The 13367-nt window shown below is 50.2% G+C and overlaps 1 protein-coding gene across 1 annotated transcript in view; it reads right to left on the reverse strand.

Moving 5' to 3' along the window:
- The window catches only part of TMEM135 (transmembrane protein 135), a 195058-nt gene extending 184537 nt beyond the window's left edge, over positions 1 to 10521 (reverse strand). The window contains exon 1 of the mRNA XM_038761867.1: positions 10381 to 10521. Within this exon, the coding sequence (XP_038617795.1) occupies positions 10381 to 10521 (141 nt within the window). The remainder of the gene's footprint in view (positions 1 to 10380) is intronic.
- Between the last annotated feature and the right edge of the window lie 2846 nt (positions 10522 to 13367).

Consider the following 13367-nt stretch of genomic DNA (forward strand, 5'->3'; position numbering starts at 1 on the left):
CCCCTGATGTTTTTTCCTCCTGCTTCCCTCCCTCTTTCTCGGCTCTGTTCCTCCTTCCCATTCCCAGGCCCCTTTTCCCCTGGTGTTTTTCCCTCCCGCTTCCCTCCCTCTTTCTCGGCTCTATTCCTCCTTCCCATTCCCATTCTGAACTCTGGCTGGGTGCCTTCTCTTTCCGCGATCCCTTCCCTCCCATCCCACCCTTCTCTGCCATCCTTCTTCTAATACCTCTATCATGTGGGGAAATCAGCAGCAGCCTTTCTACCACTAAGCAGAGCTCATTCATTCAATCGTATTTATTGAGCGCTTACTGTGTGCAGAGCACTGTACTAAGCGCTTGGGAAGTCCAAGTTGGCAACATATAGAGATGGTCCCTACCCAACAACGGGTTCACAGTCTAGAAGGGGGAGACAGACAACAAAACAAAATATATCAACAAAATAAAATAAATAGAATAGTATAGAATAGCTCCATCTCTTTCCCAGCTCTTCCGATCCCCCATTTCCTCTGCCACTGGTTAGTGCTGGAGATACAATTACTCTGGCTAACACAATAATAATAATAATGGCTTTTGTTAAGCACTTACTATGTGCAAAGCACTGTTCTAAGCGCTGGGGAGGACATAAGGTCGTCACATTGTCCCACATAGGGCTCACAGTCTTAATCCCCATTTTACAGATGAGGGAACTGAGGCTCAGAGAAGTGAAGTGACTTGCCCAAGGTCACACAGCAGACATGTGGGGGAGCCGGAATTAGAACCCATGACCTCTGGCTCCCAAGCCCGTGCTCTTTCCACTGAGCCACGCTGCTTCTCTATAACTGAACAAAGGCACAGAAACTAGTTTCCAGGAGCTCTCATTTTGGACATGATCTTCAAAAACCCTCCCAGGTGACCTATTTCCTCAGAAGCCATGCAGTTTTTCTTGCTTATCTGCCTCCCTGAATTACCCCTCATGTGATTTCAGATTATCACAAAAATTCTGGCTAAGGGGACAGTGACCAACTCAGGGCCTTCTCGTCCAGAGCCAAACAAATCAAGCGATGCTTTTAGGGCTCTTCCTCTGGTTACCTAGTTTGCCCAGTTACAATTACAGTAAGTAGCACATTTACCTGTTCCCTTCTGTTTCCGAATCAAGGCACAGAGGCCTGTGATGAACCGGGCTGACAAAGCTGGAGAGAAAATTAAACAACAAGCCTCTCTCTAAAACAGCTTTAAAATTAAGCTGTTACCACGCCATAGAAATCTATTTGTAAGAGCCAGAAATTCAAATCAACACTCTTCACTTTCAAAAACCTTCATAAAGGGGAATCTTTCCCGACCTTCCGCCACTAGACTCTAAACTCAAGGCCAGGCCTTACACCTCTTCTGTAACTTTACACAACAATCAATCAGTGGTATTTATTGAGTGCTTACTATGTGCTGAGCACATTTTTAAGCACAAAAGATTGGGTAACTTGCCCAAGGTCACACAGCAGACAAGTGGCGGAGCTGGAATTAGAACCAAAGTCCTCTGACTCCCAAGCCCGGGCTCTTTCTACTAGGCCATGCTGCTTTCAATCAGTTTGATCTGATTATATTGCATCTACCCCAGTGCTTAGCACATAGGTGTTTAAGGAATACCACAATTATTACTATTATTAGAGAAAAATTGCCATTAAGAGCTGCGTGTCCCCTTCGTTCCACTCAAAAGTACACGTTCCCCCTGCTTGGAATGCCCACATTCGGGCAATCCGCAGCTCTCCACGAATTCAAATCCCGTCTTAAACTTCACCGCTTCTCAGAGTCTTTCCCAGATCACGCTCCAGCACCTTAAACCAGATCAGCTCTTCAACCAACTCTAGCACTTATGAACTTAAACTCACCCTACTTATTTGAAAACTTGTACGCCTGTGTGTGTAAATATTTATGGAGTTGTCCTCTCAGTTTATAATAATAATAATAATAAATAATGATGGCATTTGGTAAGCACTTACTATGAGCAAAGCACTGTTCTGCTTTTGTTTATGTTTTTTGACCTCTCTGGTTGTAAATATTTTTAGATTTGCCTCCACACTTGGAGTGAAAGCTCTTTGACGGGAGGGAACGTGCACTGTTCTGAACTTCCTGAGCACCCAGTACGGAGCACCGCACCGAGAGTGCTGCCCACATCAGGCAATCCGCAGCTCTCCACGAATTCAAATCCCGTCTTAAACCTCACCGCTTCTCAGAGTCTTTCCCAGATCAAGTTCCAGCACCTTAAACCAGATCAGCTCTTCAACCAACTCTAGCACTTATGAACTTAAACTCACCCTACTTATTTGAAAACTTGTGTGCCTGTGTGTGTAAATATTTATGGAGTTGTCCTCTCAGTTTATAATAATAATAATAATAAATGATGATGGCATTTGGTAAGCACTTACTATGTGCAAAGCACTGTTCTGCTTTTGTTTATGTTTTTTGACCTCTCTGGTTGTAAATATTTTTAGATTTGTCTCCACACTTGGAGTGACAGCTATTTGAGGGGAGGGAACATGCACTGTTCTGAACTTCCTGAGCACCCAGTACAGAGCACCGCACCAAGAGGGCTCTCGTTTAGCTGCTGCTACTACTACTCATCTGGTGAACCCTAACTTTTCCCAGGACCGAGAGAAAAAACCGCCCCAAAGCGAAACCAATCCCCAGCAACCCTCCTGACCCTCTGGTGCGCTCCACTCCCTTCCCCCTGCCCCATTCTTCATGCTTTTCACCAAAAATGCCCCCCCGCCCAGGGCTAACCCTACCCAAGGAACGTCTGAGAGGGGTCTTCCTGAAGGGTGTCGTAGGGTCCTGATCAGTTTGAGAGAGGCCCCAGGAGGTGCTGGCGATATGTTCAACTCTTTCGGACCGACAGAGCAGAACAGAACCCCCCCCCGTGAGTTTTCCGGGATCTCTAGGAACCAGGCTGGTCCTTAGGGGGTTGCCAGAGAAGCTGTTTACTGCCTGGACCTGCCCCAGACCAACCCCACAGGCCCAAGGTGGCTCAGGAAATCCCCTAAAGACGCCTCGGGACTCAAGTTCCAACTAGGAACCGAAGGCCACCGGACAACCTATTCACTGACGAGCTGGTCATGGCCCAAAAGCTTCTGAAAGTCCCTCGGAAGCGGAGGCCTACGTCGGCCAAACTCACAATTAGTCGCTCTAATGCCCTGCTCAAAATCAGTGGCGTCTACCCCAGTGCGCAGAACAGAGCTTGGCACACAGTCTTAACAAACATTACCTTTATCCTCTGAACCTGTAGGAAGCTGCGCTCTGTAACTTTTTCAACAGAAGGCAACCAGCAGAAGAACCATAAACAGGTCAAACCAAGTGGCTCAGATCTAATGCTTGGCACACAGTCTTAACAAATATTACTTTTATCCTCTGAACCTGTAGGAAGCTGCGCTCTGTAACTTTTTCAACAGAAGGCAACCAGCAGAAGAACCATAAACAGGTCACACCAAGTGGCTCAGATCTAATGCCTCCCAGGAGTAAGTGATCCATTTGATGACTTCTTTAAAATGAATATTCAAAACAGCAATTTGCTGGTCACGGAAAAGACTTGGGCAATATACCGCACACAACGACAAATGTACAGAGGGGAAAAAACTGGATTTGAGAAAGGTGCGGGGCCTATCTTATACCTAATAATATCATATTTTCAAATACTCCACTGTCTGTCCATAGAGCTGCAACTACACAAACTGATGACAGGATAGACAAAAAAATAAGATTCCCAAACCCTATATGAAGGCATCGTGAATATCTGAAAAAAGCTTTGATAGCCCAAAAATAAAGCTTTACTTTCTCCGATACACATTTTCAAGTATATCCATGAACAGTGATTGCTAGAATGAGGTGCAAAGAAATCCCATTTCTTTATGAACAGGAGGAAATTAAATGCTTCACTAATGTGACTGATAACGGGCTTTACATATTTTACGGCAAATACACGTCATCAAAAGTTACATCTCTATTTCCAGTGACTTAACTGCTGGGTGAGATGTGTGGAGGTCAGTATGAGAATAGGTGCAGTGGAAAGCACAGGTGTGGAGAGTGATATTCCATTCTGCCATCGGCTGATCTCATCCACATGTTCAAGCGGATCAGTGACACTTGGGAAAGAAAATATCAGATATGGATAAAGCGTACCATAAAGCGTACAACTGTGCTATCAGGAAGAGAAAACTCCCATGGCTTCACAATAAACCTGAAGACTCTCCCACCATTCAGAGGCCCGCTGCTGACAAACACACACCTTGACTGAAGTCGACAAATACTTTGAAAGGTCCAGGCAGGGCAGACCCAATATTGTTGCTCATTAAACCTCACACCCCTGGGGCAAGGGGGGCACTCATTACAGCTTCACGGTGGCAAACTCCAAAAGGAATCAACGCGAACATTTCTTCGCACACTGGGTGGTCGGCATATGGAACCTATTACCGCTTGATGCCCTTCGGGCAGAAAGTATCAGTAGGTTCAAGGAGGGTTAATAATAATAATGATGATGATAGTATTTATAAAGCACTATGTACCCACTGAACTACATGGGGCACCTTCTAATCACATTATTTATGGTGTTTGTTAAACGCTTGCTATAAACCGGGCACTGTACTAAGTGCTGGGGTAGATATACGCTAGTCATGTTGGACAAACTGAGGTTCACAGTCATGAGGTGTATTTATTTTATTTTGTTAGTATGTTTGGTTTTGTTCTCTGTCTCCCCCTTTCAGACTGTGAGCCCACTGTTGGGCAGGGACTGTCTCTGTATGTTGCCAATTTGCACTTCCCAAGCGCTTAGTACAGTGCTCTGCACACAGTAAGCGCTCAATAAATACGATTGATGATGATGATGATGATGATGAGGCAACTGAGGCACAGAGAAGTTAAGTGACCTGCCCAAGGTCACACAACAGACAAGTGACAAGGCTAGGATTGGAACGCAGGTCCTTTGGACTCCCAAGCCCGTGCTCTATCCACTAGACCACACTGCTTCTCTACGATCTCTAAGAGATGCTGGATGATTTGTCCAAGGAGACACGGCGGCCAACGGGAGAAACCAGGACTAGATCATGAGTTCACGGCACTTTCCACTAGGCCAAGCATGCTGCTTCTCCAGGATTACGGCAGACTGAGGGACCAGAGGGGTTCACTACGGCATTCTCAGGAACAAACAGGGACAAAGAGGGATAGGTTTGGACCACCGGATGGGTTCCCGATCCGCACTGCCCTGCAGGAGACGGGCACTCACTATTAGAGAGCCCTCGAGGCCCAGAGCCCCTTGGACACTAGGAGCTCTGGGGTCCCTACAGTCTCCTGTCAGACCACCGCAGGACGCAGGTCTTCAAAACCACTTCTATCCAGGGAAGTTGCTGGGGTTTCTGATCAAGGATTGTGCTTAAAGTGAGGCCCCCCGAAAACACACTCACACAGCCCCCCGTTAACCCACTTTATTTTACTCTGTTACCTGAGACTGCTGATTTTGTCATTTTCCTTTGTTTTGGGTTTCCGCTGCAGTTGTTCCCCCTCTTTGTTCACCCCCATCTAGCTTGTGAGCCCCTTGTGGGACAGGAATCTGTCTCATCTGCTTATGGGGAATTACCGAAATTAGAAGCAGCGTCGCTCAGTGGAAAGAGCCCGGGCTTTGGAGTCAGAGGTCATGGGTTCAAATCCCAGCTCCGCCAATTTTCGGCTGTGTGACTTTGGGCAAGTCACTTAACTTCTCTGGGCCTCAATGGGGATTAAGACTGTGAGCCCCCGTGGGACAACCTGATCACCTTGTAACTTCCCCAGCACTTAGAACAGTGCTTTGCACATAGTAAGTGCTTAATAAATGCTATTATTATTATTATTATTACCCGAGCACACAGCACAGACTCTGGCCCTGAAAGTGTTTAATAAATACTGGCCTACATATAGCTGATCTTCGCCTCTGGCCCTCTGGGAAGCTGTGGGGAGGCTACCAAGGGGCTACTAGCCTCTCTTCCCCAGAGAGTCCACCAGGCCACCTCTCTCTCGCAGCAATCCTGAGGCTCCTAGGGGGATGGGTCAACCACATGTGTAGGCATTTCTGAAAAGAAACTGGTATCTTGGCTGTGATTACCCAGGTTACACTCAATTTTCATTATTTTTAAGAGTTCAAGTAGGATGCTTTCAGTTCTTAGCACTCAGTTTTTAAGCAACATCAAGTCACACAGCCAGGCCTCTTGTCCAACAGCTGAGAGCGTTACTATTTTGAGTTACTTCCTGAAAAATTCCTAATCTGGACCCTGAACGTGGCAAGAAACTTCCAAGTTCCCGAGAAGCTCCAAGGAGAGACCAGGAAGACCACCTGGGCCTTCAGCCTGATCTCCAGATGAAAAGGTGGTACGTGCTATCACAAGAAGGAAAAAAATGAAACCAGTCTCATTTCTGTCCAGCTTTTAACTTCATCCTGAAGGAGGAAAGAGAGGGAGAGAAGAAAGGAGATGGAACTTGGGAGCAGCTTGGCCTGCTACTTCAGACGGCCCCCCAGGATTCATGGAGTGGAGGTCTCCCTTCCTTTTCAATCAATCAATCAATCAATCGTATTTATTGAGTGCTTACTGTGTGCACAGCACTGTACTAAGCACTTGGGAAGTACAAGTCGGCAACACATAGGGACAGTCCCTACCCAACAGCGGGCTCACAGTCTAGAAATTTCCCAAATTTCCTGTGAAGGAATTTGGTCCATCACCTTCACTGTGTGCCACAAGGACCGGTCTCGCTGTTCCACATAGAGGATCACTTACCCACATCTCCTGCCAGCCCCTGACAAACCTCAGGATCAGGGTCTCCATCCCCTTGCCCCCAACCCTCAGGATCAGTGCCCCCAACCCACAAAGCCCCCTCAACATCCAGGATCAGTGCCCCCAGCCCACTGATCCTCGCCGATCAATATCCCTAGCACCCACCCCCCCAAAATCCATCAACCCCCGCAATCCCCAGGATCAGTGTCCCCAACCCCCTCCCTGCTTCAATCAGGGTCTCCAACTTACCAAACACCCAAATGATGAATCCCGACCCCCAAGATCAGTGTCTCCCCTCCCCTAATCAGGGTCCCCAACATCCCCAGGATGCATCCCCAGCCCCCATGATCAGTGTGTCCCCCCCCCCAGATCAGGGTCTCCAACTCCCCCAGGCCCCCAGGATGTACCCCAAATCCCCATGATCAGTGCCCCCCAAAACGGGATCTCCAACTCCCCCACGCCCCCAGGATGTATCCCCAATCCCCATGATCAGTGTGTTCCCCCCATGATCACTCCCTAAGGCCCCCAGGATGTACCCCCAACCCCCATGATCAGTGCCCCCCAAAACAGGGTCCCCAACTCCCCAAAGCTCCCAGGATGCATCCCCAACCTCCATGATCAGTGTGTGTCCCCCAGATCAGGGTCTCCAACTCCCTCATGCCCCCAGGAAGCATCCCCAGCCCCCATGATCAGGGTCTCCAACTCCGCCAGGCCCCCAGGATGTACCCCCAACCCCCATGATCAGTGCCCCCCCAAACAGAGTCCCCAACTCCCCCAGGCCCCCAGGATGTACCCCAAATCCCCATGATCAGTGCCCCCCAAAACGGGATTTCCAACTCCCCCACGCCCCCAGGATGCATCCCCAACCCTCATGATCAGTGTGTTCCCCCCATGATCACTCCCCAATGCCCCCAGGATGTACCCCCAACCTCCATTATCAGTGCCCCCCAAAACAGGGTCCCCAACTCCCCAAAGCCCCCAGGATGCATCCCCAACCTCCATGATCAGTGTGTGTCCCCCAGACCAGGGTCTCCAACTCACCAAAGCTCCCAGGATGCATCCCCAACCTCCATGATCAGTGTGTGTCCCCCAGATCAGGGTCTCCAACTCCCCCAAGCCCCCAGGATGTACCCCCAACCCCCATGATCACTGCCCCCCAAAACAGAGTCCCCAACTCCCCCAAAGCCCACAGGATGCATCCCCAACCCCCATGATCAGGGTCTCCAACTCCCCAACACCACCAGGATGCATCCCCAACCCCTGTGATCAGTGCCCCCCCAAACAGGGTCTCCAACTTCCCAACACCCCCAGGGTGCATGTCCAACCTCCATGATCAGTGTGTTCCCTTCAGATCAGGGTCTCCAACTCCCCCAGGCCCCCAGGATGTACCCTCAACCCCCATGATCAGGGCCCCCCAAAACAGAGTCCCCAACTCCCCCAGAATGCACCCCCAACCCCCATGATGAGTGTGTCCCGCCCAGATCAGGGTCCCCAGCTCCCCCAAGACCCCCAGGATGCATCCCATCCCCCATGATCAGGGTCTCCTAGTTCCCCAAGGCCCCCAGGATGTACCCCCAACCCCTATGATCAGTGCCCCCCAAAACAGGTTCCCCAACTCCCCCAGGCTCCCCAGGATGCATCCCCAACCCCCATGATCAGGGTCCCCAACTCCCCCAGGCCCCCAGGATGTACCCCCAACCCCTATGATCAGTGCCCCCCAAAACAGGGTACCCAACTCCCCCAGAATGCATCCCCACCCCCCATGATGAGTGTGTCCCGCCTAGATCAGGGTCCCCAGCTCCCCCAAGGCCCCCAAGATGCATCCCCAGCCCCCATGATCAGGGTCTCCAAGTTCCCCCAGGCCCCCAGGATGTACCCCCAACCCCTATGATCAGTGCCCCCCAAAACAGGGTCCCCAACTCCCCCAGGCCCCCCAGGATGCATCCCCAGCCCCCATGATCAGGGTCCCCAACTCCCCCAGGCCCCCAGGATGTACCCCCAACCCCTATGATCAGTGCCCCCCAAAACAGGGTACCCAACTCCCCCAGAATGCATCCCCACCCCCCATGATGAGTGTGTCCCACCCAGATCAGGGTCCCCAGCTCCCCCAAGGCCCCCAAGATGCATCCCCAGCCCCCATGATCAGGGTCTCCAAGTTCCCCCAGGCCCCCAGGATGTACCCCCAACCCCCATGATCAGTGCCCCCCAAAAAAGAGTCCCCAACTCCCCCAGGTCCCCCAGGATGCATCCCCAACCCCCATGATGAGTGTGTCCCACCCAGATCAGGGTCCCCAGCTCCCCCAAGGCCCCCAGGATGCATCCCCAGCCCCCATGATCAGGGTCTCCAACTCCCCCAGGCCCCCAGGATGTGCCCCCAGCCCCCATGATCAGTGCCCCCCAAAACAGGGACCCCAAAGCCCCCCAGGATGCATCCCCAGCCCCCATGATCAGGGCCTCCAACTCCCCCAGGCCCCCAGGATGTGCCCCCAGCCCCCATGATCAGTACCCCCAAAACAGGTTCCCCAACTCCCCCAGGCCCCCCAGGATGCATCCCCAACCCCCATGATCAGGGCCTCCAACTCCCCCAGGCCCCAGGATGTGCCCCCAGCCCCCATGATCAGTACCCCCCAAAACAGGTTCCCCAACTCCCCCAGGCCCCCCAGGATGCATCCCAGCCCCCATGATCAGGGTCCCCAACTCCCCCAGGCCCCCAGGATGTGCCCCCAGCCCCCATGATCAGTACCCCCCAAAACAGGTTCCCCAACTCCCCCAGGCCCCCCAGGATGCATCCCCAGCCCCCATGATCAGGGTCCCCAACTCCCCCAGGCCCCCAGGATGTACCCCCAGCCCCCATGATCAGTACCCCCCCAAAACAGGTTCCCCAACTCCCCCAGGCCCCCCAGGATGCATCCCCAGCCCCCATGATCAGGGTCCCCAACTCCCCCAGGCCCCCAGGATGTACCCCCAACCCCTATGATCAGTGCCCCCAAAACAGGGTCCCCAACTCCCCCAGGCCCCCCATGATGCATCCCCAACCCCCATGATAAGTGTGTCCCGCCCAGATCAGGGTCCCCAGCTCCCCCAAGGGCCCCAGGGTGCATCCCCAGCCCCCATGATCAGTACCCCCCAAAACAGGTTCCTCAACTCCCCCAGGCCCCCCAGGATGCATCCCCAGCCCCCATGATCAGGGTCCCCAACTCCCCCAGGCCCCCAGGATGTACCCCCAACCCCTATGATCAGTGCCCCCAAAACAGGGTCCCCAACTCCCCCAGGCCCCCCATGATGCATCCCCAACCCCCATGATAAGTGTGTCCCGCCCAGATCAGGGTCCCCAGCTCCCCCAAGGGCCCCAGGGTGCATCCCCAGCCCCCATGATCAGTACCCCCCAAAACAGGTTCCCCAACTCCCCCAGGCCCCCCAGGATGCATCCCCAGCCCCCATGATCAGGGTCCCCAACTCCCCCAGGCCCCCAGGATGTACCCCCAACCCCTATGATCAGTGCCCCCCCAAACAGGTTCCCCAACTCCCCCAGGCCCCCCAGGATGCATCCCCACAGACGAGGGTCCCCAGCTCCAGATGGGTGTGTGTGTGTGTGTATGGGTGTGTGTGTGTGTCTCTCACCAGGTAGAGGGGGGCGTAGATCTTGAGGGACTCCTCCAGGGCCCCTCGGGTGATCTGCAGGAAGGAGCCCCCGCAGGAGGGCTGCCAGGTGTGGCCGATCTCGTAGCAGCTGTGCGGGATGGACTTGCTGAGGGCCGCCATGGCGGGAGGGGAAGGGAAGGGGGGAGGGACAGAGGGACCGGGCGGGGGGGGGGGGGGGGGGGGGGGGGAGGGGGCCTCCTCCGCCGGCGAGGGGTGGGGGGGGGCGCGCGCGGGCCGCACTGCGCACGCGCGGGAGGGCAGCGGGCGCGCGCGCACGCGCGGGGTTACTCGGGGCCGGCGCCCTCGGACGAGGCGCGGGGCGGCGTGCGCGGCCCCGGCGGGCGGCGTGCGCGCTCCCGACAACCCCCCCCCCACTCCCGCGCATGCGCGCCGGGATGTCCCTCCCTCCCCCCCCCCCCCCCCCAGTCCATCCATCCATCCATCCATCCATCAATCGTATTTATTGAGCGGTTACTGTGTGCAGAGCACTATACTAAGCGCTTGGGAAGTCCAAGTCCCTACCCAACAGTGGGCTCACAGTCTAAAAGGGGGAGACAGAGGACACAACCAAACATACTAACAAAATAAAATAAATAGATAGGTACAAGTAAAATAAATAAATAAATAGAGTAATAAATATGTACAAACATATACATATATACAGGATATATACATATATATCCTATATATATCCTATGTATGCATATATACATATATACAGTCATTCATTCATTCATTCAATCGTGCTTATTGAGCGCTTACTGGGTGCAGAGCACTGGACTAAGCGCTTGGGAAGTCCAAGTCGGCAACATCTAGAGACGGTCCCGACCCCACAGTGGGCTCACAGTCTAAAAGGGGGAGACAGAGGACAAAGCCAAACATGCTAACAAAATAAAATAAATAGAATAGATAGGTACAAGTAAAATAAATAAATAGAGTAATAAATATGTACGAACATATATACAGGATATATACATATATATCCTATATATATATATATCCTATATCCTATGTATGTGTATATACATATATACAGTCATTCATTCATTCATTCAATCGTGCTTATTGAGTGCTTACTGTGTGCAGAGCACTGTACTAAGCGCTTGGGAAGTACAAGTTGGCAATATCTAGAGACGGCTCCTACCCAACAGTGGGCTCACAGTCTAAAAGGGGGAGACAGAGGACAAAACCAAACGTGCTAACAAAATAAAATAAATAGAATAGATAGGTACAAGTAAAATAAATAAATAAATACAGTAATAAATATGTGCAAACATATATACATATATACAGGATATATACAATCAATCAATCATATTTATTGAGCGCTTACTATATGCAGAGCACTGTACTAAGCGCTTGGGAAGTATGTATATATACACATATATCCTATGTATGTATATATACATATATACAGTCATTCATTCATTCAATCGTACTTATTGAGCGCTTACTGGGTGCAGAGCACTGGACTAAGCGCTTGGTAAGTCCAAGTTGGCAACATCTAGAGACGGTCCCGACCCCACAGTGGGCTCACAGTCTAAAAGGGGGAGACAGAAGACAAAACCAAACATACTAACAAAATAAAATAAATAGAATAGATAGGTACAATTAAAATAAATAAATAAATACAGTAATAAATATGTGCAAACATATATACAGGATATATACATATAAATATATATATATCCAATATATATCCTATATCCTATGTATGTATATATACATATATACAGTCATTCATTCATTCATTCAATCGTGCTTATTGAGCGCTTACTGGGTGCAGAGCACTGTACTAAGCGCTTGGGAAGTCCAAGTCGGCAACATCTAGAGACGGTCCCGACCCCACAGTGGGCTCACAGTCTAAAACGGGGAGACAGAGGACAAAACCAAACATGCTAACAAAATAAAATAAATAGAATAGATAGGTACAAGTAAAATAAATAAATAAATAGAGTAATAAATATGTACAAACATATATACATAGATACAGTATATATACATATATATCCTATATATATCCTATATCCTATGTATGTATATATACATATGTACAGTCATTCATTCATTCAATCGTGCTTATTGAGCGCTTACTGGGTGCAGAGCACTGGACTAAGCGCTTGGGAAGTCCAAGTCGGCAACATCTAGAGACGGTCCCTACCCAACAGTGGGCTCACAGTCTAAAAGGGGGAGACAGAAGACAAAACCAAACATACTAACAAAATACAATAAATAGAATAGATAGGTACAAGTAAAATAAATAAATAAATAGAGTAATAAATATGTACAAACACATATACATATATACAGGATATATACATATATATCCTATATATATATCCTATATCCTATGTATGTATATATACATATATACAGCCATTCATTCATTCATTCAATCGTGCTTATTGAGCGCTTACTGGGTGCAGAGCACTGGACTAAGCGCTTGGGAAGTACAAGTTGGCAACATGTAGAGACAGTCCCTACCCAATAGTGGGCTCACAGTCTAAAAGGGGGAGACAGAGAACAAAACCAAACATACTAACAAAATAAAATCAATAGAATAGATATGTACAAGTAAAATAAATAACTAAATAAATAGAGTAATAAATATGTACAAACATCTATACATATATACAGGTGCTGTGGGGAAGGGAAGGAGGTAAGGCGGGGGGGATGGAGAGGGGGACGAGGGGGAGAGGAAGGAAGGGGCTCAGTGTGGGAAGGCCTCCTGGAGGAGGTGAGCTCTCAGTAGGGCCTTGAAGGGAGGAAGAGAGCTAGCTTGGCGGATGGGCAGAGGAAGGGCATTCCATAATAATAATAATGATGGTACTTGTCAAGCGCTTACTATGTGCCAAACACCGTTCTAAGCGTTGGGGGAATCATAATAGCAATAATAATAATCATAATAGTATTTGTCAAGCGCTTACTATGTGCCAAGCACCGTTCTAAGCGCTGGGGGAATCATA

The sequence above is a fragment of the Tachyglossus aculeatus genome, chromosome 20, assembly GCF_015852505.1.
Source record: "Tachyglossus aculeatus isolate mTacAcu1 chromosome 20, mTacAcu1.pri, whole genome shotgun sequence".
Lineage (NCBI taxonomy): Eukaryota > Metazoa > Chordata > Mammalia > Monotremata > Tachyglossidae > Tachyglossus > Tachyglossus aculeatus.